The sequence below is a fragment of the Osmerus mordax genome, chromosome 26 (genome assembly GCF_038355195.1).
Source record: "Osmerus mordax isolate fOsmMor3 chromosome 26, fOsmMor3.pri, whole genome shotgun sequence".
NCBI lineage: Eukaryota > Metazoa > Chordata > Actinopteri > Osmeriformes > Osmeridae > Osmerus > Osmerus mordax.
Genome location: NC_090075.1, coordinates 1,150,802 through 1,177,179, shown reverse-complemented (window position 1 = coordinate 1,177,179; position 26,378 = coordinate 1,150,802). Strand labels below are relative to the sequence as shown.

Genomic DNA, 26,378 nt, shown 5'->3' with positions numbered 1-26,378 from the left:
TGGGTGTGGGATGAGGGTGGCAGTTGTGAGGAGTTGCAAGAGACGACAGGTGCAACACTGTGACTGATGCAGTTTAAAAGCAATAGAGAGCCGGAACACTGGAACTCACTGCAGCCACAGAGTGACGTTTCTGTCTGAACGCCAGTGAAGCCGATCGGCGTACACCTCTCTCAAACTCACCTCCGCCACAAATAGAGGGGATCCGTCGCTTTCAAACTTCCCATGTAACTGATATGAATAATGTACTTAGGCTTTCCAAGTTAAAGTTATGAAAAATTCACTTTCTGAAATATTGATTCCCAGGCGTGGAAGCTGCATTGTTGAAAAATAGGCCTCATGAAATATGGAGAGGATTTGTGATATTTAATATTGATAGTTTAATAGGGGCACTCTGCTGATGGCTCACCGTGTTACTCCGATGCAACATTTAGAAGTGGATTAAAATTGGAGAGGCAGCATTAAACCAACATACACACATCACTTGGACACACACACACACTGGGCAACACACACATATGGACACTTACGATTAAATTCCATACAAACACACACACACTTGCGTGGACACACACCCGCGTGGACACACGTACACACACTTACCGATGTCTTTCCAGAATATGAGGACTGCATCAATACACACTATTGTCCTGGTGCTTGTTTACTGTAAATACATCTCCCCTTGTACAGCCACAAGAAAACATCCTCTTATTGTTAACTGTGGTTGACTGTTGTTAACCTCTACAAAACACTATGCAAATTTGCACACTGGAGCAAGAGATGGATTGAGATTTTGTTAAATAGCCGATAGACTTTATTTAACATGAGTGGTTTCCCTCTCTGTAGAGCCAGTGTATGGAGAGACTGGTACATGCTGTACATCAGGGGTGTTCAGTCCTGATCCTGGGGGTCCACGGTCCTGCATGTTCTAGATGTTTCCCTGCTCCAGCACACCTGATTCTAATGAATGTTCGTTATCAGGCTTCCACAGAGCTTGATAACGACCACTCATTAGAATCAGGTGTGCTGGAGCAGGGAAACGCCTGTACAGGACAGTGGACCTTCAGGACCAGGACTGAACAGCCCTGCTCTGGACGATCTGTCTTACAACTAGTCGATCAGTGGATGTTTCACTAACTAACCATTTACAGAAGTGCTGTTTTAAATGTTTATATGAAAAACACGTTCACTCGGGGCACTCACTCAAAATTAAAACTGTTGTGAAGCGGTGTTTGGAAATGAAAAAAGGTTTATAATTTTTGTAATTGTTCTGTCATACTCTCTCGTAAAAGTGTTTTTGCTGTTGAAACGCGCGGCTGCTGAGGAGATGTTGATGTGAAGTGTTTTTATAACCTGCTTCTCTCAGGTCGGCCTGGGGTTCTCTCCAAACAACAGAGGAAATAAAAAAGATTAAGCAATTTAATTTACCGTAACTGAACAACAAGTAAGAAGTGATTCAACTTGAAATAGATTTAGAAAATCTCAGAGGTATTTCCGCTAAAATGATATAATTTGAAACCTCATTACATTTGCCGTCGACTATATGATGCCAATGTTATTTTCTATGTATTATGTGTTAGCTACGTTCATCAACTTTGGCTTGGCCCAGAGAATAGGGCTGGTTTCAGGCCTCTGGCAAAATCGCCAGGGAAATTAAATCTTTATCAACCATGCATCTTAATGAGAATCCAATTTGAGAACCAATCTTTGTGGACTTTGGGGAGAGAGTAAGTGTGGGTGGGATGTTTCCCAGCAAGGAGGCGTCTCACATTACAAACAGGTTGATGGCCTTAACAGGGGAGTCGAAGACGCGTGTACGGATGCTACTGAGGTAATTAACGAGTAGAAATTAAATTATTTAATGATAATGTAATTACCATAGATGTGCAGCGATGTGGTTACACTGATGAGTAGCAGCATCCGGATCACAGACAAGAAAACAAACATTAAAGACACATGACGAGACTTATTCCTCATAAAACTCAATCATAATTTAATTTATTTTTTTCGTTTTTGTGGGTAATTATGGCTTAATCGTCGCCTCTCTGAACAATAGGCTACTGTAACATTTCTCACATCAAAAATATTAAATCTAATCAGTCTTTTTTCTTCTAAACCTCAAACATATTGTTTGTGTTGTCAGAGTGAACACAGCATTTCAGGAGCTGCAGCGAAGACGTTTGAAATCAGTGCATTTACGACGCAACACTGCCCCCTGAGGTAACACCTGGGTACTGCACGAAGCAAGGCCGTCTGCTGTCATGACGAATGGTCGGAGGAGAATCTCTGGAGCTCCTGATTGGCCAGCGCCATGGTTACGCCGTCACGTACGAGCACACAGTGGACACCTGAGGAGAAGCAGATCACACCTTAGAACACCTTAGTTACACTTTACTGCAACACTTTACATGATGCTTAACTACCGTCTACCATTAACTATCATGTGATGGCACATTACCTGAAGGCAACATTACTACCATGTATCATTAACATTTTACATTGATATTTAATTAATTTAGCTGAAGTATGTGTGTGAGTGTGTGTGTGAGAGAGAGAGAGAGAGAGGGAGGGAGAGAGAGGGGGAGAGAGAGAGAGAGAGAGAGAGGAGAGAGAGGAGAGAGAGAGAGAGAGAGAGAGAGAGAGAGAGAGAGAGAGAGAGAGAGAGAGAGAGAGAGAGAGAGAGAGAGAGAGAGGCGCAGGTTGACTACCTAGCCGGCTGATATCTGAGATGTTTCTGCTCTCGTCATCAAAGAACATCATCTCGCTGAACTGAAACCCACTGTTCACACTCAGCCTGTGGACACACACATCACACACACATCACACACACACCCAACCCCTCAGGGCCTGGAGATGTAAAGGATGACAGTTACAGATCACATGCATACATTCACACACACACTGTACACACACACACACTGTACACACACACACACGTTTCTGTAGTGGTTGGTACAGAAGCATCAGTGACTTGTATGATTTGATGTCAACTTCAAACTTACTTTTTGAAGTGGGGGACCTTTGAACCTGGATATATTTCTTTAAAGGAAATGTACTGGTTGAGATTGAAGAGAGAAAGAAGCTGATTGGCCCCGTCCACTTCTCCGGTGCTGAAATATCAACGGATGAAATGGCTAATTAATAATGCGATTGCATATTAAATCATCAAAGACGAGCTGAAAACTGACAACGCTGAAGTAACACATTCACTCTGTTAATGATACAGTACTGTCTTTGATTTCTGTGTACCGAACATGTCATGAGTTTCTGCTTACATACCGTGACGCCACTCCTATCGTGATCCCCTGACTATGGATAGAGGACAGCACCTCCACCGTTTCCCGGTACAGGGTCACCGGGTCCCCCCTGGCGTCCAACACGCCGCCGCTGGAGAAAGACATGCAACAACTGACGGGCAGACAGCACGCGAGGACATCAGAAACTACGGTAACGGGTAGCAGCTAGAAGTGTTTGAATAGAGGTGGAGTTTCAGTATTAAGCCACATAAATGAATGTCCGCATTTGGTCGATACGTATACTGACACAATACAGTAGTTTTAGATAGCTGGCTGGGTCATCTTTAAAAAAAATCTTTTTTCAAGTTCAGACCATGATAGCCCAGACACTCACCCTTCGGCTCTGTGGAACGGTGCACACACATGGGTATCTACCCAAAACGGCCAGAGAGTGTAATCTTTTAGATGAAAAAAGCACACAAAGAACAGGACACCCACACACTTCAGATTATGACAGTGCCACAGATGAGTAAATTATTATTGCTAGACTGCCTAGCTAGCTAGATATCAAGCTGTACAGTGTACACACTTACCCAGGTCAAACACAATTAGTTTGGGTTTAGCCATGGCCAACAAATAGATTCAGTGATTACCGAATATTGACCCGTTAATTAAGTTTTGGATAAACTATAGAAAGTCTCCTGTCATCTTGAACACGAAAGTCCGTGACTGGCATGAAGCCGCTGCCATGACGTAATATTTGCGGAAGTAGAATCAGATGACTTGGGGTGTACTACATCTGGTAGCCAGACGAGGGCGCACTTAGCATTAACCTCCAGACACATGAACATAATAGCCTTCAGGGCTACTAACTTCGAAGGCCTATACCTTTCCTTCTTTTTTGTTCGCTATTTGTCCAACTATCTTGTTGTTTTGTTTATCCTCAGTTAATCGCAACATTTTTTAAAGTAGCCAAACTGCTGGTGAAAGGCCAGAATGTTTCAGTGTAGTGAACATAAAGGTAGGCAATGTTCTCCGTTTCCCAACCTCCGCTCCTGCCGGCTACCTTTGTTTCTCTTCTGCTATGAGATCAGATGAGCAGAGTCGTGCTGAAAATAAGGGTTGGGAGGGTCTTGCCTATTCTTGTTGTCATGTAATTTATAGGCCAAACACCATAACAACAAATTACGCCATAGTAGGCTACGAAGCTAAAGAAAGCGAACCCTACTGAATGTGGTCTTACAGTAAAACCGCTAACATTGAAATTCACAAGTAGCCTAACCCCTACTCTTAGTCACGGTGAAAAACAAAGCAGTAAAAAGATTTATTAGGTATTTAACTCTTAACTGGATACAGTGTCTAGAGACACTGTGTGTTAATCATCTCTTAACTTGCTCTTATACTGTGGTCTAGCATCCTTTTACTCTTATGTTATTTGCTGATGTGTCTCTCAGGGTTAAAGGTTGACTGCCATCAAATAACTATTTTTATTTGATGATACACTGTCAATGCCTGCTCAACTTTAGTGGGTAAGAAATGCATGCAGCCCGGCTGGATAAATGGATTTAAATACAGTACACAACATTACGCAAACACAGCAGTGGAAAATACTGTACAATGTGATCACAAGCTAAAACAGAGAATCAGGCCCATAGAAACCGAAGGGACTTCATGTTTGATTCGGTTGCCAGTCTTGCTTAGGCTACATGCTGGGATAAAACTTGAAAAACTGGCATACCTTGCATCTTGTCTTATTCTAAAATGTGATGAGAATTATTTGTCAAATTATAGTCCCCGCTGATTATACATTCTAAAAATACATCCTTCAGAATCATACTTGGAGTACGTTTTTTTTCTTTTAGGCAAACAGTCTAAAGTCTCTTTGGAGCTGTCTCGCGCTCTGTACTCGCTCGACAGCCGTTACATCTTCGTGAAGCGGTCATCGTCCGTGAACGCTCCGTTATGAACGCCTTCCAGGTTCTCACAAGCAATTCCGTTCTCCACTTTCACCGGCTTCCCCTCCTCCTCCTCCTCACCTGCCGTTCCACTCTTCTTTCTGGAAGGGAATGAAACGGACACAGAGACTCAGCGGTAGGCCTACCTCGCATTATTGGGAGGATAACAGACGTCTGATCTGTGCTGCAGAACTTTCCAGGTGAGTTCTGTTCACTGGCATGGTAAGGTGAGGTGTGACTCATGTATGACAGAAAAGATGAAGTGATTTAAAAGTATCGAATGAGTGAGAACTGACCGTTTCCTCTGGAGGACAGAAGAGACTAACAGGGCCACGATGCCAGCACAAACCACCCCGATTACCACCCCGAACACAATGAGCCAGGCTGGCGTGTCAGGGTTCACCGGCGTGGCAAAGGTCGGGGGGATGCCCAGGAACTCCAGGGTCCTGTCAGTCAGCAGGAAGACGTTGTTGATGCGATGCCTGTACTTCCTGTCGGTCATAAAAGCGTTTTATTATGATGCATGAATGGAAAAAACGTGCCATCTGCGCCCATCGTTTATGCCACGTAATCATTGTTATGAAAGTACAGAGATCATCTACTAAAGTACAAAGATGGATTTTTGGATGAATAGACAGACAGACAGGAGGGTCTTGTGAATCGTAGTGAGTGGGTCAGTGTGTTACATGTCGTAGTAAGGGGGTGGCCAGGTGTGTGTACCAGGTGTGTGTACCTGATAGCCCTCTCCACCTGGTCCTTGTCCACCAGCACAGACTGATCCTCAGGGGACGTCACCACAAACCAGAAGGACACCCTGTGGGTCTCGTTACACACCAGGACGCTGGAGACACTGGGGGAGAGGGACAGCGTCACGCCAGACACAACAGACCAGACACAACTGAACAGACACAACAGAACAGACACAACTGAACAGACACAACAGACCAGACACAAAAGACCAGACGCAACAGAACAGACACAACAGACCAGACACAACAGACCAGACACAACAGACCAGACACAACAGACCAGACACAACAGACCAGACACAACAGACCAGACACAACAGACCAGACACAACAGACCAGACACAGACCACAACAACTACATTTGCGTCACAGACATGACATGGTACTGATGGTGTGATACATAGAGAGGTAGATAGACACATAGATGCAACAAAATATGCAACAAAGGAAACTAAATGTACAAAACATACAGATGCTGTGCATGTGACTCACTTGTAGGTCTCTGTGTCGAAGTGCTGCCTCATAGCGAACGCGATGGTGGCTCGGAACAGGAACGTCTCACTTTCGTTCCATTCGTACTGCGGTGAGGAACAACAGAAACATTCACCACACTGTTCAGGTCATGTGACCATCCATCCATTCTAGAACACTGTTCAGGTCATGTAACCATCCATCCATTCTAGAACACTGTTCAGGTCATGTAACCATCCATCCATTCTAGAACACTGTTCATGTCATGTAACCATCCATCCATTCTAGAACACTGTTCAGGTCATGTAACCATCCATCCATTCTAGAACACTGTTCAGGTCCATGTGAACATCCATCCATTCTAGAACACATCTGAGGGAGAGTTTGGTCTGGTGCAGCTCGATGCACTTCTGATCTTTGATCTTCTGCTGAACTTTCTAGATGCTTTATTTCTACTATCTGTTCATCGCTTTGGGTAAAAGCGTCCGCTAAATGAACTAAATGTAGATGTAATGTGCAGGATAGGTCACCCAGGTAGCCCAGCTACTCACAGCTTGATCTCCCAGGGCAGTCTTCACACTGATTCTCACTTTGTATGCGTTTGAAGTTTCTATTGAGAATAAACAATATAATAAATAAGTCATTCAATTTAGTCATATTTTCAGTAGAATTTTTTGAAAAATGTTAAACGGCCAAAACAAGGGCCCTGAATCACAAATCAACACGTACGTTCATTAAGATGGGGAGTTTAGGTGAGGATTAGTCATCTTTCACACAGTGTCTCAATCACATAAATGTTTATTTCTGTCCTGTGATTATGCTGTTAAGCATACACTTACACATGGACTAGTCAGAACTCACTGGTTGAAACAGACGATGGAACTGAACAGTGAAACATTGAAACAGTCTCAGAGAAGGTTCGCTGGCTCTGCTCACTATTCTAATCTGAGGTAAACAAAGTATCCTTATGATGTTCCTTAAAAGAACATTCAGTACTGCGGTTTCTCAACCCGACACGAACCAGCCGAGAACACGACATTAGAACCTCCAGACAATCCGAGGATTCCAACCCGGACCTCCACGATAACAACAATACAAAGTCTGACGTCTGCCCGTAAACAAACAGTCAGTGAGGCCGGTACACACGTCCCAGTGTGAGGAGACGTGAGGACTGACCCCGGCAGGTGAAGACTACACTTAAAAAATGAATAAACTTAAATCTGATTCAAATGTATTTAGCTCAATACATTGTCATTATATTTTATGCCTTTTTCTACACAAAAGTGTAAGAAGAAATACAATTTTAAAAAGTTACCAAAGTGGACTATGGTTCACATACAGATTAACTTTAATATATCCAAGCCTATCTGTGCTTCGTCTTTGTAAGTAAACTGTTAAGTCTAGGGACTCACCAGGCTTGCAGAGGTCCTGTGCCGGGGCAGGGGCCAGGGCCGGGGCCAGGGCCGGGGTCGGGGTCGGGTCTTGTGCCAGGGTCGGGGCCGTGGCCAGGGCCAGACAGAGCAGCAGTAGAGACAACATGGCAGCTAGCAGGCAGGGCTGAATAACTCCCCGTAGATCCAGTCCAGGCAGTCAAGGAGGAGGAGGTGTCCAGGTGGTCAGGCTGAGAGGAGGAGCTTAATGGGTGAGTTATTCTGACAGCCACGCCCTCTCTGGAGTGTTGTTTAACAGGCGTCAGATGTTGGCTGAGTAGTTCCTCCTGTTTAAAGACACGGCGACGCGTGAACATGGTTGTGTGTGTGTGTGTGTGTGTTTATGTGTGCATGTGTGTGTCTGTATAAGTGCGTGTTTGTGTTCATGTGTGTATGTGTGTGTGTATCTGTATAGGTGTGTATGTGTGTGTGTATATTTGTGCATGTAGGTGTGTGTGTCAGTGAAAGCCCTCCAGATAATGTAGCTGTTGTTTGACCAAGTGTCGCAGTGTGTTAGTGTGAAACAGCGTGCTGGACAGGTCCACACACAGACCGACACAGTGTTTGTCCAGCAGAGTGTGTTTGGTCAGCCAGCTCTCTTGCCTTACCATAATGTGATCATTTAGCAGGCACTATTATCTAAAGATAAGTATAGCACAGGGGTTAATACTTGGGTAAAATATTTAACCCAAGTATGGGTGTTTTGTGTGAAGTGTATGGGTTCTCTCACAATCATTGATTTCTGGTAAATTGGTGATATATGTCCACATCTAGCAGAGTTGCTCCTCTAAGTCTCAAAGGCTGGTGTGTGGTCAGACTTTTGTTTCAAACCCTTTATTCGAAAATATTTTTTCAACCCTCAAAAAACTTTTTTTCAAAAAAATACATTGTTAATTTTTAAACCAAGTAGGCCTATGGGTGTTTTGTATGTGCGTGTCCATTCCCACCTGATATAGGCTACATGTCTGGTAAAATAACCTAAAGAAATATTCATATAGGGCCTATTATAGGCTACTACATTAGTTTATGGAGTCGCGGCCATAAACGGACATCCAAGAATACTAATCAATATTGCAAATGGTCGAGTTCACCGGCATGGAGTCAGCTAATGGTGTTAGTAGCAGGAATCCACTTCCTGGTTTTTGCCGTTTGACCACTCATCACCACAAACACAGAGGTAGGAGCCGAGGGCCATCCTAGATAAGTGCATTTGTGTTGTTTAGCGTCAGCAGTTTGTTCTTGACACAAGATGGCAGTAGATGTGCTTGTAATACAGGTTAAAACGACATTTCATTATCTGAAAACCGGCTGGGCCACGAAGACTGGGAGCAAGAAATCATTATCGCGAGATGAAAAACCACACCGTTCACCTTGTTCAATAATAAGCTTAACCATAACCCACACGAAGTTGTTCGTTAACTTTGTAGATAAATTCATTAGCTACACTGTTAAAGATCACATTCACAATAGTAGGCCTATGTGTTTTATAGTTCTAAAACAGAGCTATAAGCAGGTTAAGGTGACTCGTTGTCTGCAATTCTAGCCTCAGGGCAAATAGGAAAAAACGTTTATGCTGCAGCTAGTAGAGGTCATGTCATAGGCTTAGTTCTCTGACACCGATTATAAGAAACGGCAAAATGGCTGACAATAGTCAACATGCTATACATTGGTATGTTTGTATGGTTTCGGTCCGTTGCCGCAATCAAACAGGGGCCTACAGTGAATTTGCGTCAAGATACCGCTGCTTTCCTCTAGCCACTAGCGCCGCCAAGCGGCGTATGACTGCAAGCCCACAAGACACCTAGTGATAGACACACTGGCTGACTCTTCGGAGATCGTGTCCTGTGACATGTTTAACCTCCAGTCATTAAACTCGTCAACCGCCCGGAGTAAATAGCCTCCAGAAACTCCGGTTAAGGGAAGGATCCGGAGACTTGAGGCCATCGTGTTCATGAGTCCGTCCAGGAATGGATCCGGCACCTGGCATAGCGACAACCGGACGGAGTTTCATTTCCCTAAATGAAAACGAACAAATATGTTACTCCGGTCTTCATTCCCTGTGCCAGGCTGACGGCTCGGGGAAACTATCGGCGAGCAAAGTGGGAGAACTGTTAAGGGCGTCGCAGCTCCCAACTGAGACTCTGCATCAAGTGAGTAGCCGGTCCTCAGTGTTTGCTTACTCAGTCGTATTACCGACTTGCCGCGTGAGAACTGCGGCTGGTGTGGGGAGAGGGACCGCGTCGGTGTGTCCTGCCGTAGCCTACCTGGTGATTTACAACAGGAGCGATATGCAAGGCTAATTATGTCGTTAGACAGTGGAATTGATGTGTTGGCTCGTTTAGTGTTGTAGCTTAATATCGCATAGGCTTCCCGTCCGTTCAGGATTGGAGGTGTGAGATGAATGTGAAATATATGATCATTTGCAATATTGATTAGTATTCTCGGATGTCCGTTTATGGCCGCGACTCCATAAACTAATGTAGTAGCCTATATTAAATGAGAATTTCTTTAGGCTCTGTTACCTTACATGCATCCTATATCAGGTGGGAATGGACGGGGTTGATATGACAAAGATCATCATAAAAAAAACTCAAAGCAATCAACCGAATTTAGTGATATTCCAAACAATGTATTCATTAAACTATTAAATCACTCAAAAAAAAACTTGTGATGAACAGTGTTGAACTATTGAGGGACTGTTGTTGCCATGGTGAACCGGGCGGTCGGGTCGATGTGCAGCTGTGACGTTCTGACCATGAGAACCGCTCGAGCGGCAGGAAAGGAGCTTCCTGTGGCTCGTGGCACTTTTCCACTGCCGCGAGGACACCGCTGGCCCCGCGTGTCACACTTCAGCAGAGAAAGAACCGGAAATACCCAAATATCCACCACCTCTCCCTGCCTCGTCAAATCTCACACCCCCGCCAAGTAATAATTATGATTCCCATTTAGGCCTACATCTTTAGTAAGACACCATGGCCAAACTAAGACACTGATCATTATTAAAGTTTCAAACCAACCATTTTTCAAGTCGGGCCTTTAAAACCAACTTCACCAGAGTGTAAAGGACCTACTCGTCCCAGCAGCGAGAGGGGCGTATTGTTTTTAGAGCGAGACACACAGCATCTCTCCGTCCTCCTCTCTCCCAGAGGCCCCTGGGAGCCATGGCGATAGCGACCATTGTGTGTCTGTGTGGCGGCAGGAAGTTTGGCTGCTGTTCTGCTTCCTCCACTTCCTGCCTGGCCGTCTGCCGTGGCTCTGGGCTGTTAGACACACACACACACACACACACACACATCAGATGCCCACAGATTCACTCCTTGTCAGCCTACTGCCTGTCTGTCTGTCTGTCTGGCCATTTAAAATACACAATCATGTAAGCAGACCTTGAAACTGTGTCAGTGTAATGATTTAGTTAAATTCCTCCATGGAGGACAGGACAGTAGAGGAAAGGAGAGAGCAGAGGAGGAGAGATAATGACCTCTTGTTCTTGTGTTCATCACTAATTGATTGTTGGAGCTTGAAGACATCTTGGCTTGTGTCTGTACACACCAGCTCTCTGGTGTGAGTGTCTGGAATGATCTCAGTCTGCTGTCACCTGGGCTCCTGAGCTGGGGTGACCAGCTGAACACTTCAGGGCCCACAGAGAACACAGGCATCCAGTTCAAGAACCTGTCTGTCTACCTTTATGTCTGTCTGTGCAGGATGTGAATGACACTGATCATATTTACATAACATTTACATGGAGTCATGTGACGTTTGCTGAACTAATCTTCTGTTGTGTGAACAACAGGGTTGATTATCATCACCCCCCTGGTCTCTCATGAACTACCAGCGCTGTAACAACCACACACTACCTGCCTGTCTGCCTGCCTGCCTGCCTGCCTGCCTGTCTGTCTGTCTGTCTGTCTGTCTGTCTGTCTGCCTGTCTGTCTGTCTGCCTGCCTGCCTGTTTGTATATATACATCTCTCCTTTTTCCCTTTCTAAAACATGTATAACATGTACAACCTTGTATGAAACAGCTCAGTTCACGAGAGCCTGTTTTCTCCTGTGTACTGAAACACAGTGTTATCTCTCTTCTCTCTGTGTGGTGGTGAGGGTCAGGTCTCTTATCTGAACACACACACTGACCACATCACTGACCACACCACTGACCACATCACACACTGACCACATCACTGACCACACCACTGACCACATAACACACTGACCACATCACACACTGACCAGATTCCTGACTGACCAGGTCATGAGGAGAGAAGCCAAGGCTAGCAGGTCCTTCTGCCCAACTCTTTAATCTTTAATTTGCTGCAGCACCAGCAGTAAACTGGAGCTGCAGTTCTCCCAGACCTCCTCAGGCTGTACTCTGCCTGCCTGTCTGTCTGTCTGTCTGTCTGTCTCTCTGCCTGCCTGCCTGCCTGCCTGTCTGTCTGTCTGTCTGTCTCTCTGCCTGCCTGCCTGCCTGCCTGCCTGTCTGTCTGTCTGTCTGTCTGTCTCTCTGCCTGCCTGCCTGCCTGCCTGCCTGTCTGTCTGTCTGTCTGTCTCTCTGCCTGCCTGCCTGTCTGTCTGTCTGTCTCTCTCTCTCTCTCTGTCTCTGCCTGCCTGCCTGTCTGTCTGTCTGCCTGTCTCTCTGCCTGCCTGCCTGCCTGCCTGCCTGTCTGCCTGTCTGTCTCTCTGCCTGCCTGCCTGCCTGCCTGCCTGCCTTCCTGCCTTCCTGCCTGTCTCTCTCTGCCTGCCTGCCTGTCTCTCTGCCTGTCTGTCTGTCTGCCTGTCTGTCTCTCTTCCTGTCTCTCTGCCAGCGAACACGGACACTCTGACAAACTGTTGTTACTGAGTTGCCAAAGTGTGTTTCTGTAAATTGTTTCTCGTCTCAGTTTACAGAGCAGATCGATACGTGTCCCTGTCCCTGCTCCTGTCCCTGCTCCCGTCCCTGCTCCCGTCCCTGCTCCCGTCCCTGCTCCCGTCCCTGCTCCTGTCCCTGCTCCTGTCCCTGCTCCCGTCCCTGCTCCCGTCCCTGCTCCCGTCCCTGCTCCCGTCCCTGCTCCTGTCCCTGCTCCTGTCCCTGCTCCCGTCCCTGCTCCCGTCCCTGCTCCTGTCCCTGCTCCTGTCCCTGCTCCCGTCCCTGCTCCCGTCCCTGCTCCTGTCCCTGCTCCTGTCCCTGCTCCCGTCCCTGCTCCTGTCCCTGCTCCTGTCCCTGCTCCTGTCCCTGCTCCCGTCCCTGCTCCTGTCCCTGCTCCTGTCCCTGCTCCTGTCCCTGCTCCTGTCCCTGCTCCCGTCCCTGCTCCCGTCCCTGCTCCCGTCCCTGCTCCCGTCCCTGCTCCTGTCCCTGCTCCCGTCCCTGCTCCCGTCTCTGCTCCCGTCCCTGCTCCCGTCCCTGCTCCCGTCCCTGCTCCCGTCCCTGCTCCCGTCCCTGCTCCCGTCCCTGCTCCCGTCCCTGCTCCCGTCCCTGCTCCCGTCCCTGCTCCCGTCCCTGCTCCCGTCCCTGCTCCCGTCCCTGCTCCCGTCCCTGCTCCCGTCCCTGCTCCCGTCCCTGCTCCTGTCCCTGCTCCCGTCCCTGCTCCTGTCCCTGCTCCCGTCCCTGCTCCTGTCCCTGCTCCTGTCCCTGCTCCTGTCCCTGCTCCTGTCCCTGCTCCTGTCCCTGTCCCTGCTCCTGTCCCTGCTCCTGTCCCTGCTCCTGTCCCTGCTCCTGTCCCTGCTCCTGCCCCTGCTCCTGTCCCTGCTCCTGTCCCTGCTCCTGTCCCTGCTCCTGTCCCTGCTCCTGTCCCTGCTCCTGTCCCTGCTCCTGTCCCTGCTCCGCTCTGATGAAGCGGTACAGACAGGACTGGAAACAACAGCTCCTCATGGTTCCCTAATGCCCTCTTTTCAAAATGCAGCTTTCACTGGTCGAATTCTGGAGGATTAATGCCATAATATAATCCCCAGAAACTAGTAAAAGTGGAGCATTGTTCTGTAGATTTAAGTAAAAGCCTCTATCCCCTCTCCTCTCCCCCCTTCCCTCTCCCCCCTCTTTAAATGTAAAACTGAAGTTTTACATTTAAAACTTCAGTTTTACAGCCCATGACTGCAGAACAAGAGTTCATAAGTTCAACCCCCACATCGCTTTGGATAAAAGCATCTCTTAAATGGAAGCAGTGTAGTAAAATACCCTCAGCTGTGAGTGAGGCCTTCATGTGCCCCCCCCCAGGGTGGCTCCTGTGTTTGTGTTTGGGGTGGGGGCTTGTGTTGGCTGGCCTAGATAATTAATCTGCTTTGCTCTCGTGCTTCTGTTAAAGTCATCTGTGCTTAATCACAAACGCTTTGTTATAGGATCAACTAGTCCTGCCAGGACTGTGTTTGTGGAGGGGGGGGGGGGGGGGTAGTCTGGGGGTAGGTGGGGGGGTGAGGGTGCTTGTGCGGTTGGTAGGGTACTGGGTGAGTGGGGGAGGGTGGGGGGCTTGTGCGGTTGGTAGGGTACTGGGTGAGTGGGGGAGGGTGGGGGGCTTGTGCGGTTGGTAGGGTACTGGGTGAGTGGGGGAGGGTGGGGGGCTTGGTGGTCTTGGTAGCTCTCTGAGAGGACCCCAGTATGGTACACCAGGACAGTCCTCTTCAACCATCAACTGACATGACCAGAGTCTCACTCCTCACTCCTCACCAGAGTCTCACTCCTCACAGTAACCCATCTATGAGTCAGATGGCTGAGCGTGAGGGAGTCGGGCTAGTAATCTGAAGGTTGCCAGTTCGATTCCCGGCCGTGTCAATTGACGTTATGTCCTTGGGCAAGGCACTTAACCCTACTTACTTCGGGGGGAATGTCCCTGTACTTACTGTAAGTCGCTCTGGATAAGAGTGTCTGCTAAATGACTAAATGTAAATGTAAATGTCTCTGTAACATCTCAGCTCAGTGGTTACAGCACTTGACTGCAGATCGAGACTTCCCAGGTTCAAATCTACCCGCATCCCCCGTTATGTAAATCACCTTGGACATAACATAACCATCTTCTGAGTACATCCTGTTATCTCCCGGTGACAGTTGGCCCGTCTCTCCTGCAGGTGACGGAGGTGTCTGGAGCCCAGCGTCTGGGTTGCTACGGTAACGTCCAGTTCTACGTGGCGCTGAAGCTGCTGGCGGCGGCACAGGCCGGTTACCCGGTGCTCCTGGACAGCCTCGCGGCCGGTGAGTCTGTCCCGGTACCGTCTTAACAGCAGAACCAGATCTGGGCTTATCCTAACACCCTGGGATTAGGGATTATCTGGATTACAGGGCAGTCGCGTGGGGCACTCGGGTCTTGAGGTCGTCTTGATTGTTCGTTAGAGGAACGTTTGACTCCAGAGCAGCCTGTCTCACCTCTATACTGTAGTCAGACCTGTCTCACTGTCTCTGTGTGTGTGACCAGGTGTGTGTGTGTGACCAGGTGTGTGTGTGTGACTAGGTCTGTGTGTATGTGTGACCAGGTGTGTGTGTTCTTCTCCAGATCTGCCCCTCCCCCGGTTCCCTGGGATGAAGAGTGAGGCGGAGCCGCGGTTCACAGCGCCCCCTGTAGGTTTGGAGGCCCAGGGCCAGCCCTGCCCCCCTCCAGGGGCCCCTTCCTGGGCTGCGGGGGGCCCCAGAGCCCTCAGACACCTCGATGCTGGCACGGAGAGGAAGGTGAGTCTCCATGGTGACCAGGACACAGACCAAGCTTTGTCTCCATGGTGACCAGGACACAGACCAAGCTTTGTCTCCATGGTGACCAGGACACAGGCCGAGGTCTTAACGAGATATGATGCTCATCGTGTACTGAGTGGTCGGATGTGTTTGTGTGGACAGGAAGTCTGGTCGCCTCCGCGCTCCCCAGCTAGCTCCCCGCCCCCCTCCCCATCGGCCTATCACAGCTACCCGTACGCCCTGCAGAGGAACGGAGCCGACACGCTACTGGGTAAGACAACCGCCAATCATCTAGACCAGCGGTCTTCAACCCAGGTCCTCAGGGCCCACTGTCCTTCCCTGCCCCCGCACACCTGGTTCTAATGAACGGGTCGTTATCTAGCTCAGCAGAAGCCTGGTAACGACCATTCATTTGAATCAGGTGTGTTGGAGCAGCAAACTTCAACTACTGACTGTGAAATTGGTTGGTTTCACTTTCCCCCTCACATGTACACCTACGCATGTACCGTTAATATGGAAAACTAAAACTTAATTACTAAAACTTCCTCTACTGCCCAACACAACCCAGATCAGATATATATTCTTCATACAAAACATATTTTTTTTTTTTTTTCTTTTCAAAATTTGACTTTTTAGTGGCCATGTTTACTCAGCCATGTTTATGCAGCATATTCGTTTGAATGTTTATGCTGTAAGTTCCTGTATTTATTAAGCTGACAGGAGTGTTTTTGCCCTGATCTGACCTGTTCTCCTCTGATGATGCGGGTCTGTTGAGACTGCGGCGCGTTGTGAATAATTCAACAGGTCTAGTCTGTGAAGCAGAGCTGAGGAGTGTGGAGATGTTCCCCTCCTCCAGCATCAACACTCAGATGACTTCTGTCTTCCTCCTTTAATGTCCACATGTCACTTCCTCTCATCGCATCTCTAACACGTTTAATCTCGCACAAACCTCCAGACTCTGCTTCGTCAGAACTTACAACTATCATCTCTCCTCTCTTCCCCTCTCATCTCCTCTCTTCCCCTCTCCTCCTCTCTTCTCCTCTCATCTTCCCCTCTCCTCCTCTCTTCCCCCTCTCCTCTCCTCCTCTCCTCCTCTCTTCCCCCTCTCCTCTCCTCCTCTCCTCCTCTCTTCCCCCTCTCCTCTCCTCCTCTCTTCTCTTCTCCTCTCCTCCTCTCTTCCCCCTCTCCTCTCCTCCTCTCCTCCTCTCTTCCCCCTCTCCTCCTCTCTTCCCCCTCTCCTCTCCTCTCCTCCTCTCCTCCTCTCTTCCCCCTCTCCTCTCCTCCTCTCTTCCCCCTCTCTTCCCCTCTCCTCCTCTCTTCCCCCTCTCCTCTCCTCTCCTCCTCTCCTCCTCTCTTCCCCCTCTCCTGTCCTCTCCTCCTCTCCTCCTCTCTCCTCCTCTCCTCCTCTCTTCCCCCTCTCCTGTCCTCTCCTCCTCTCTTCCCCCTCTCCTCTCCTCCTCTCCTCAGCCTATGACAGTAAACTCAGTCTGAGACCTACCATCCAGCCGGAGCATCACTCCTCCCCTGGTCGCCATGGCAGCAAGGCATTTCAGGATCCCTCCTCGCTGGTCCAGGTAGGGCCCCCTGGTGTGTCTCTCTCCAGTCTCCTGGTGTGTCTCTCTCCAGTCTCCTGGTGTGTCTCTCTCCAGTCTCCTGGTGTGTCTCTCTCTAGTCTCCTGGTATCTCTCTCCAGTCTCCTGGTGTGTCTCTCTCCAGTCTCCTGGTGTGTCTCTCTCTAGTCTCCTGGTGTCTCTCTCCAGTCTCCTGGTGTGTCTCTCTCCAGTCTCCTGGTGTGTCTCTCTCTAGTCTCCTGGTGTCTCTCTCCAGTCTCCTGGTGTGTCTCTCTCTAGTCTCCTGGTGTCTCTCTCCAGTCTCCTGGTGTGTCTCTCTCTAGTCTCCTGGTGTCTCTCTCCAGTCTCCTGGTGTGTCTCTCTCCAGTCTCCTGGTGTGTCTCTCTCCAGTCTCCTGGTGTGTCTCTCTCCAGTCTCCTGGTGTGTCTCTCTCCAGTCTCCTGGTGTCTAGCCTTCACAAGGAGATCCACCAGGCTAGAGGGTTTATCACTTGTAGCTTCTCAGACAGGTATGTGTTTCCCCTCCCTCCTCCCCCATCCTCCCCTCCCTCCTCCCCTCCCTCCTCCCCCATCCTCTCCTCCTCCCCTCCCTCCTCCCCCATCCTCCCCTCCCTCCTCCCCCATCCTCTCCTCCCTGCTCCCTCCAGGGCCTGTCCGGGGCGAGGCTGGAGGAGAGGGTTGTGTCGGAGCAGTCTGAGGACCCCTGGAGGATCACGGAGGAGCAGAGGGAGTACTACACCCACCAGTTCAGGACCCTTCAGCCTGACCTCGGAGCTCTCATCCTGGGTAGGGCCCTGGGGGCGACCCCCCTCCGCCTGGAGGTCTGTCTGACCAGACACAGAGAGAGGGCATGGCTGAAGACTGTAGACTGGTACCGATGCTCAGGTCCTGTGATCGACACAAGAGATACATTTAACTGGAACTCTTCTCTCTTGTTCCAGGAACCATCGCTAAGAATTTCTTTACGAAATCTAAGCTTCCAATTCCAGAACTTTCCCACATATGGTGAGTGGAGGGGAGATTGGAGGAGAGGAGGAGAATTGGAAAGGAGGAGGAGCGGAGGAAATTTGAGGATGAGGAGGAGGAGAGGACATAAACTGTGTGTCTCCTGGGAACACTATCACCCACAACATCAGTCCTCCCTGACAGAGAGATGAGGACAGACTGCAGCTTCACTGTGACTCAGCACTCTGCTATCCCCTCTGTCCTCTTCCCCTCTCGTCTCACCTCTGACCCCTCCTCTTTCTCTCCCATGCGTGTCTGTGTGTGTGCGCGTGGGTGTGTGTGTCTCCAGGGAGCTCAGTGATGTGGACAGAGATGGTGCTCTCACCTTCTCTGAGTTTTGCACGGCGTTCCACCTCATCGTGGCTCGCAAGAACGGATACGCCCTTCCAGAGACCCTGCCCCCCACCCTGCACCCCCCCACCCTGCACCCCGCCGTGGGCCTGGAGCTGGCAGGGGGCACCCTGGACCCCCCCGAAACCCCAGAGGTGAGTCCCCCCCTCTCAGACAGAATATGGACACGGGACATTTTTAATGGCATGCTTAGCTCTCCTGATCCTGGAAATCTCTCCAGTCCTGCAGGCAGTTCTAATCACCAGCACCTGATTGTAATAAGGAGCTAAATCCAGTTAGCTTGAGCTGCAGCTGGATCTAAACCCAGACAGACAGAACGTCCCCTGGTAGAAAGCGAGACTGAGTCTTATATCCACCCAGGAGATATCTCTGGCTGTGTTTCAGCTCTGTAACTCAGAGAGACGTGCTCCCTGGGGGGGGGGGGGGGGGGGGGGGGTAGCTGGTATCTCTCCAAGAAGGTAACTGTTTTTGTGTTTGACAGAGTACAGCGGCCCTCATCGTCTTTGAGGATGCACATCCCAGACAACTGGTAAAACCTCCTCTTCACCTCACCTCCTCTCCTCCTCACCTCTGCTCCCCACCTCTCCTCCTCTCCTCACCTCTCCTCCTCACCTCTCCTCCTCACCTCTCCTCCTCTCCCCACCTCTCCTCCTCTCCTCACCTCACCTCTCCTCCTCTCTTTTCTTAACCTGTCCTCTCTTTTCCACTTCCACAACACAGAAGTGTTGTCATGCTACAAAACAGCCACTAGGTGTAGCTATAGGGCTGCTGTGAGCTCAGTGCTGCCAGTTCCCTCAGACAGCATGCTGGCGTGCAGGTGTGTTAACCCCTGCCTGTGTCTGCTTGTAGGAGCAGTGTGTCGCTGCAGCGGGCTCCCTCCTCCCCCCCTCGCGCTCCCCCTCGCGCCCCCCCCGTGCCCGGAGACATCAGGCAAGGTAACCTGACTCCGTGTGAGAACATCTACAATTCTCCTCCGAGCATTTCCTTCGTAATAATAATTCATTTTAACTATGGTCGCCCTTCATAGTCAAGTCACTACATGTGAAAAAAAAGAAGGAAAACAAGTGAGCAACTAGTCTTTATCCTCCGGTCTCCTGATTGGTTAGATATTAGCATGAAGTCACTGATGACAGGTCAATTTTAGCATCATTTCCCTTGAAACATTTTGAATATTTGACTGCATATCAAGAGGTAGCAGTTTCAAATCCCATCAGTGTGTCGCTTTGGATAAAAGTGTCTGCAAAATGAATATTGTTTTGATTTGATTATTCTTACTATTGTAAGTGTTGTCTTGCTGTGTGTTGGTGTGCAGAGTCCAGTATCAGCAGGGCGGTGGTCTCTCCTCAGGAGGGAGACACCACAGGGGTGGGCACGTTACCACGGAGACCAGGTGACAGTCCCCTGTGTGAATGTCATCACACTGTACACTCCCAGTGACTACACACACACACACACACACACACAGTCGCTGGGGTTCCAGTCCAGCCAGGAAGGAACAGGAACCTCTCACTTCCTGGTTGTCAGACGGCACCGTGATGCAGAAGTCTGACATCTCGTTTGTGTTTCCCTCCGACGATCAGAACCTCTCGACCTGGACCCCAGCATGAAGTCCAGGACCAGGCCCAGGTAACCCCCTCCCACACACACACATACATACACACACACACACACACACAACGAGGCACAGGTAACCTCACACACACATCTGTGGTCCTTCAATGCTGTAGTTCTGTTGTAACTGTTGGATGTGTGTGTGTGTGTGTGTGTTCAGGTCGTTCTCCAGCACCTCCATCGATGAGGCCATGAAGAAGAAGGAGGAGCCTCCCACCCCTCCACCCCGCCCCCAGAAGACTCACTCCAGAGCCTCGTCCCTGGACCTCAACAAGCTGCTGCAGCAGGGTACACACACACACACACACACATACACACACTATACACACCATACACACACACACACCATACACACACACACACTCAAGCTTTCCTTATTTACCTAAAACTGCATCTTCATGGAGGTCTATGTTATTACTCTGTCCTGGTTTCAGAGAGAACATGACAGTAGTGTAGTGGTGCAGCTAGGCTGGTTTACTGCCCTGCTCCAGTCTGGGTGGGACCCGACGGGAACCAGAGAGGGGTTATGTCAACTGTTAGCTTTGCCAAGTGAAAGCTTCAAAACAGGCTAGTACAAAACAGTCGATAAGATCTAGTCATGTTGAAATTGTGCTTGTCCAAATATTTCCCAAACTCTAGTGTTTTCCAGGTGAAATATGAGTCCTGAGAACAAAGTGCAGGGGTTCTGTATGTGTGTGTAGTTTGTGTGTGTAGTGTGTGTTGAGAGAACCTGAGAGAATGTTCTCTCTCTCCCGCAGGGATAAAGAGTGTGTGGGGCCAGCCGCCCCCTGCCCTCCCCCCTCGACCTCCCACCAGCCAGGTACTGCTCATCTGGGTCCAGTCTGATCAACACTTTAGATTATCGGTAGTGACCTCTGACCTCTGACCCCTGCTGTGTTTCAGGTTCCTGTCTTCCAGGGCTCAGCAGAGACAAGCATCAAGCAGCCAAACTTCGCTGACTTCACTCGCTTCAGAGAGGAGGTGAACCTGTCATCACTAACCTCATCCTCCTCTCCCTCTTCCTCCTCCTAGGTGTGTGTGTGTGTGCTGGCTGGACTGTGTGTGTGTGTGTGTGTGTGTGTGCTGGACTGGGGATTTACACATGAGGTGTTATTTATGTCAGAGTGAGCTGTCGTTCTTTCATGTCTGCTCTTCCTGTTTGTCCTCACCTCTCCTTCCTCAATCTGTCAACTTGGGCTTGCTCTGTGTGTGTGTGTGTGTATAGGTGTGTGTGTGTGCATAGGTGTGTGTGTGTGCATAGGTGTGTGTGTGTGTACCCTGTCAGCATGATGAACACCCTGGACGCCCCCGAACCAGTTTGGCGTCAGATCAGGTTACGGTGACGGAAGGCTTGGCTTCTCAAACACACACACACACACCTTCTCACACACACACACACACACACACACCTTCTCACACACAAACACACACCTGGTCTGTTTCTATGTCGCTATGGATGAAAGCATCTGTTAAATGAATAACATGCCAACCGGCAAACTCAACATCTGATTGGTTGTCTAGTCAGTCCCACTCTCTTCTCTTATTGGCTGTTTCTCACACAGTTCATATTTCCTGGAGCCACTTAGACCCTGCTATCGTCTTCCCGCCCCTCCAGAGGTGTGCCTCAGTCTGCTGCTGTCCTCTGCTTCACCACCTGGTGGTGCTGTGGTGCACATCACACAAGCCACACTTGACCTCGTCCACTAAGGACTGCACTCCAGCAGCGGTAGTGTGGGAAGTTTCGAGTGTGTGTGTGTGTGTGTGTGTGTGTGTGTGTGTGTGTTTGCGGCCAGCTGCTAGCGAGTCTCACGGCTCAGCGAAGGAGCTTTTTCTGTTCCTGATCCCAGTTCTCATCAGGCCTGGGAGCCTGTTTAAACCATCAGCCTCCACATCACCCACCGCAAGACCTCCACCCTCTAGGAAATACTGCTTTTTTTTTTTGTATTTAAATACAGTGTTAGCATTTCAGATATGTTGTAATGCATAAAAATTGCAAAGGGATCCAGTTTGAGAAAATCCCCACTCTTAGTTCATTTACTTTTACGAATGTATTTAAAACGCACCAAGTCACTGCTGTGGGGTGTAAACAACCTTTAAAGTCCCAGTCCAGTTCCAGTAAAAACCTGGCTCCTCTGGAGAACAACAATAACAAACATCCAGAGGCCAGCGATGGCCTGGGCTCTCTGCCACTGGGCTAATGTGCCTGTCTGTCTGTCTCTCTGTCTCTCTGTCTGCCTGTCTGCCTGTCTCTCTGTCTGTCTGCCTGCCTGTCTGCCTGTCTGTCTGCCTGTCTGTCTGCCTGTCTGTAGGAGGAGAGCAGTGTTAAACCTGACCACAAGAGTCCATCTCACAGACTTGGCTCTAATACCGAGGACCTCACTAACACCCCTAAACAGGTCTGTGTATGTGCGTGTACATTCATGCATGCTGGTCTGTATTCTCTGTGTAAGTATACTCACGTACATGTTTTTCGTTGGTTTCCAGGAACTTCCTGTTGTCCCTCAAGGCCACGCCCCCCAGAAGCCGGTTCGCAGGAAGTACCGCCCAGAAAGCCAGAACCTGGAGGCCACGCCCCCTCCCGTCACACCATTTGCCCCGCCCACCAAGCAAAAGTGAGAAAGGGAAAAACATACAGAGATAAATAATGGACTAAATGTCACAAAATACCAATAAATGATTCTGTCATGTCCGTTAAGTGCAGCCACACATTGTCCTGGTGTGGAATGTTCCTTCTGGGAGAATCTGCACCGCTGATTTATTGCAAGTAAAGTGAAACCACATCGTTTCAAATGATTGATCTTGAAAAGGCCTTCAGGTTGATAGTTGACCCCAGAGCCCTGTGTTTCTACGGTAACCCAATCTGACGGTCGCTCCGCCGTGGGTAAACACCGGCGCACCCTGATGAGTCTAACACATGCGACTCGGTAGCCATGTTGGAGGGAGAGGGGTCGTTAGGGCAGGGCCATCAGTAACCTTGGTGACAGCTCACGATGCGGCTTTGATCGATGTGAAGCCCCGAGACTCTGAGCTGAGTTTAGGAAGAGCTGTCTGCCTGCCTGCCTGCCTGCCTGCCTGCCTGCCTGCCTGCCTGCCTGTCTGTCTGTCTGTCTGTCTGTCTGTCTCTGTCTACTCTCTCTCTGTCTGTCTGTCTGTCTGTCTACTGTCTGCCTGTCTGTCTGTCTGCCTGTCTGTCTGCCTGTGTGTCTGTATGTCTACTGTCTCACAAAGCCAGCCTGGGACCACACTCATTCTTTATTGTCCCTCTCTCTCTCCCTCCCTCCCCCTCCCTCTCTCCCTCACCCCCTCCCTCCCTCTCCCCAGACTGGCCTCCAGGATGAGGAGGGAGATCCAGATGACCATCCGTAAGAACAAGGAGACCAATGCTGTTCTGACCCGTCTGAACAGTGAGCTACAGCAGCAGCTGAAGGTCCGACCCTCCCTCTGACCTCTGACCTCTCATGCTCTCCTCACAGCACCCTGGCCGTGTGCGTGCGTGTGTGTGTATGTGAGGGGAAGTGTGTGTGTGTGTGTGTGTGTGTGTTTTGTATGTGAGAGCAAATGTGTGTGTGTGTGTGTGTGTGTGTCAGCTGCATTAGTGATTTGCCTGGTGGCCATACTGTCCTCCCTCCTCCCCCTCTCCATCTCTTTCATCCCCCAGAGCTGTGTGAAAGCCCCTCCCCTCCCCCGCCCCCCTCACTGAACACACGATGACCCGATAGATACAAGGCAACACTCACGCTCGCTCGCCAGCACACACACGCCAGCACACACACACCAACACAACAGTCATGTAAACACATCAGGACATGTGACTGTCCTCTCTCCAGCAGTCTGCTGTGTTGAGGACGAGATGTGAGGTGTGTCGTCTTAACGGCTCAGTGTAATGACAAATGCTCTTTACTTTAGCCCCCCCCCTTCTGACCACCTCTAGCCCCCCCCCCCCCCCCCCCCCACACACACACACACACACACACACGTGTCCCCTGACGTGAGTCCCCACCCCCTTCCATTTGTCTGTTCAACTCCACACCACTTAGTAGAGCTAATGGATCTCTCTGTCCTCTCTCTCTTTCTGTTCCTTTCACACACACTCAAAGGCACACGCTCACACACGCACGCTCACTCACATTCACACGTGTCTGTCTGCGATGTGGCTGTTTGTATTAGGCCTCTCTCTCCTCACACACACGGGGCATACTGTTCTCTCTCTCTTTCTGAGGCCCTGCAGTCATCCTCTCCTCTGTCTCTCCTCTCAGTCTCTCCTCTCAGTCTCTCCTCTCAGTCTTCTCCTCCTTTCTCTCTCTGCTCCCCTCCTCTATCTGCTACTCCTTTCTCCTCTCTCTCTCTCTCTCTCTCTCTCTCTCTCTCTCTCTCTCTCTCTCTCCTCTCTGTCTCTCCTCCTCCTTTCTCTCTCCTCTCACTGCTCCCAGTCTCTCCTCACGTTGCAGAGTGTCTCCTCCATGTCTTTAGCTCACCATGACTCAGACATGTATCCTGAGCTGCAGGGCTTGATCCCGCAGGCCGGTCGTCTCCAGTGTCACTCCACCCTCCACACACCATTCACTGTTTGGGGTGTGATGCTAGGATCGATTCCCATCGAGTGTCACTTTACTGTAGCGTTCCATCTGAGTCAGAGCTGGCTGAATCCTCCATTCAGGTTGGGCTGTTCTCCCACGGCCTGATTTAGCTGCTCATGCTGACACCAGCTGAATAAGGAGCAGGAGGAAGACGGTATGTGCCGATCCAGTCACCAGGGCTTCCTGAAATACTAGGATGCCTGTGGCATTCACAACTGGCCTCTCCAAAATAGAGCCACTGCCAACTGGGAAGCCCTGAGCTGGGGGAAGAGAGGGAGAGAGAGTGTCGAGGGGGGAGGGTGTCATTACTTTAACGACCTGCTAAATGAATCTGACTGAGAGATCTGACTTTAATGTATCCTCTCTCTGCTCTCTTTCTCCCTGTCTTTTTCTCCCTCTCTCTCCCCCCTCTCTCTCCTCCCTCTCCCCCCCCCTCCCCCCCAGGATGTCCACCAGGAGAGAGTCACTCTGGAGTCTCAGCTGGAAGTCCTCCGACCCCTGCCGTCATGATGACCCTGACCGCCCTGAGACTGACCTGGGTCCCCCCCCCCCCCCCACACACACACACACAGCTTCAGAACACCCCCCCCTCCCACACTCACACACACTCCTCCCCTTGCCTAGCTCCTCCCCCACCCCAGCTCCAGGACCCAGGCCTCCCCCAGCCTGCTGTCTGCTGAGGGTGTGTGTGTGCTGGGGTGAGGAGGAGTGCTGGCAGGGCGCGGGGGCTGAAGCTGTGAACCCAGCTAGCCACAGCACCGCCGCCGGAAATACCTCGGTAGCCTCAGACAGGACTCGACCATTCCAGTGCTGCTGGAGAAAAAGGTGTTTTGAAAGCAAATGTTGTCCATAAAACTTTTGTTTTTACACGTTGTGTTATTTGTTTTGTGTTATAGTTTTGGTGTCAGATGTGGGGGTTGCTTCTGTCATAATCACCTCTTACTTTACTAAGTGGGTCATCTCCTTTTCTTTCTGTGTGTGTTTGTGTGTGTGTGTGTGTTTGTGTGTGTGTGTGTGTGTGTGTACACCTGTGTGTGTGTGCACACCTGTGTGTGTGCACACCTGTGTGTGAGAAAAGTGATAGTGCTACTGAAGAATGTAATATTTCCCAGAAGTGCATAAATCGTTATACATGATGCTGATTGTCTAATACAGAATATGATTAATGAAGCATGAAGTTTATGACTGTCAGAGACCACAGCAAGTTACCACTGTTTTAACTAGGTCACTGTTCAAATGAATTCCCACATATTTTGGGTTGATATTTAATTGGAATTCATCTTTGCGGTTGCCATGGGATCTGAGTTAGGTTCTTCTGAATGTGTATACTAGGATTATGGGATGTTTTCTGTCCTCTCCTCCTCCTCGCCTGTATCTCTGTTACATCACTGATTTTGTGATCAACGTTAAACATGAAAATATCCACGCCGGCCACAGAACCAGTGTGAACAGGAATGTGGATCGTGTAGCGAAGAACAAGCTATGAATCCTTGGATGTTTGAGATGTTAGAAGTCTGTATGTGTGTTTTATTTCTCTATGCAACCCTGTAGTGCTGGTTAAGCATGTTACACCTGTGTTGAGGTGTGTGTTGTGTTGAGGAATGACCGTGTCTCCATGTTCACGGTTTAGAACATGGTTATGTGACTGCATGCTTGTGTGTTCAATGGCGGACAGTAAGTGTTCAGTTATGTTGGGAGAAAAAAATTACATATTTTTCCGTGCTGAAGTGATCCTCTCTGACACACCTGTGTGGAAGGTTACAGTCAACAAACGGATCAATCAATTAAAGAAAATCTATTTTTA

At 49.6% G+C, this 26,378-nt stretch overlaps 3 protein-coding genes across 5 annotated transcripts; 1 reads left to right on the top strand and 2 right to left on the bottom strand.

Moving 5' to 3' along the window:
- Positions 1 to 1,973: 1,973 nt before the first annotated feature.
- Positions 1,974 to 3,981, bottom strand: mdp1 (magnesium dependent phosphatase 1). 3 transcript variants are annotated; one of them, XM_067229938.1, is made up of 6 exons: positions 3,827 to 3,981; positions 3,628 to 3,691; positions 3,277 to 3,458; positions 3,000 to 3,107; positions 2,706 to 2,791; positions 1,974 to 2,345 (listed from the first exon to the last, which is right to left on the bottom strand). In XM_067229938.1, the coding sequence occupies exons 3-6, from the start codon at positions 3,396 to 3,398 to the stop codon at positions 2,257 to 2,259; spliced, it is 405 nt and encodes a 134-aa protein (XP_067086039.1). In that variant the 5' UTR covers positions 3,399 to 3,458; positions 3,628 to 3,691; positions 3,827 to 3,981; the 3' UTR covers positions 1,974 to 2,256. The 3 variants fall into 3 exon arrangements, with proteins under 3 accessions (XP_067086039.1, XP_067086037.1, XP_067086038.1); XM_067229936.1 differs by having other exon boundaries at positions 3,277 to 3,405; XM_067229937.1 differs by having other exon boundaries at positions 3,277 to 3,384.
- Positions 3,982 to 4,782: 801 nt separating this feature from the next.
- Positions 4,783 to 7,947, bottom strand: cltrn (collectrin, amino acid transport regulator). Its single transcript, XM_067229934.1, has 6 exons — positions 7,821 to 7,947; positions 6,960 to 7,018; positions 6,430 to 6,515; positions 5,922 to 6,038; positions 5,485 to 5,679; positions 4,783 to 5,289 (listed from the first exon to the last, which is right to left on the bottom strand). The coding sequence occupies exons 1-6, from the start codon at positions 7,945 to 7,947 to the stop codon at positions 5,154 to 5,156; spliced, it is 720 nt and encodes a 239-aa protein (XP_067086035.1). The 3' UTR covers positions 4,783 to 5,153.
- Positions 7,948 to 9,675: 1,728 nt separating this feature from the next.
- Positions 9,676 to 26,378, top strand: reps2 (RALBP1 associated Eps domain containing 2). Its single transcript, XM_067229872.1, is given in 20 exon segments — positions 9,676 to 9,988; positions 14,866 to 14,989; positions 15,288 to 15,460; positions 15,623 to 15,731; positions 16,928 to 17,034; positions 17,678 to 17,816; positions 17,972 to 18,035; positions 18,325 to 18,439; positions 18,441 to 18,520; positions 18,868 to 18,915; positions 19,236 to 19,321; positions 19,699 to 19,776; positions 19,967 to 20,012; positions 20,158 to 20,285; positions 20,756 to 20,817; positions 20,901 to 20,978; positions 22,307 to 22,393; positions 22,482 to 22,609; positions 23,319 to 23,424; positions 25,019 to 26,378. Coding segments are annotated over 20 exon segments (2,007 nt in total). The 5' UTR covers positions 9,676 to 9,805; the 3' UTR covers positions 25,085 to 26,378.

Bases quoted from the DNA above. Each gene is read 5' to 3' on its own strand.
- mdp1 (XM_067229936.1), bottom strand. From the start codon at position 3,860: ATGGCTAAACCCAAACTAATTGTGTTTGACCTGG. The intron at 3,406-3,627 runs GTGAGTGTCTGG...TCTGCCCGTCAG, and splicing joins CCGTTCCACAGAGCCGAAGG to TTGTTGCATGTCTTTCTCCA. The intron at 2,346-2,705 runs GTAGTCAACCTG...GCTTCTCCTCAG, and splicing joins CTCAGATATCAGCCGGCTAG to GTGTCCACTGTGTGCTCGTA.
- cltrn (XM_067229934.1), bottom strand. From the start codon at position 7,947: ATGTTGTCTCTACTGCTGCTCTGTCTGGCCCTGGCCACGGCCCCGACC. The intron at 7,019-7,820 runs GTGAGTCCCTAG...TATTCTCAATAG, and splicing joins ACAGGACCTCTGCAAGCCTG to AAACTTCAAACGCATACAAA. The intron at 5,680-5,921 runs GTACACACACCT...TATGACCGACAG, and splicing joins CAGGTGGAGAGGGCTATCAG to GAAGTACAGGCATCGCATCA.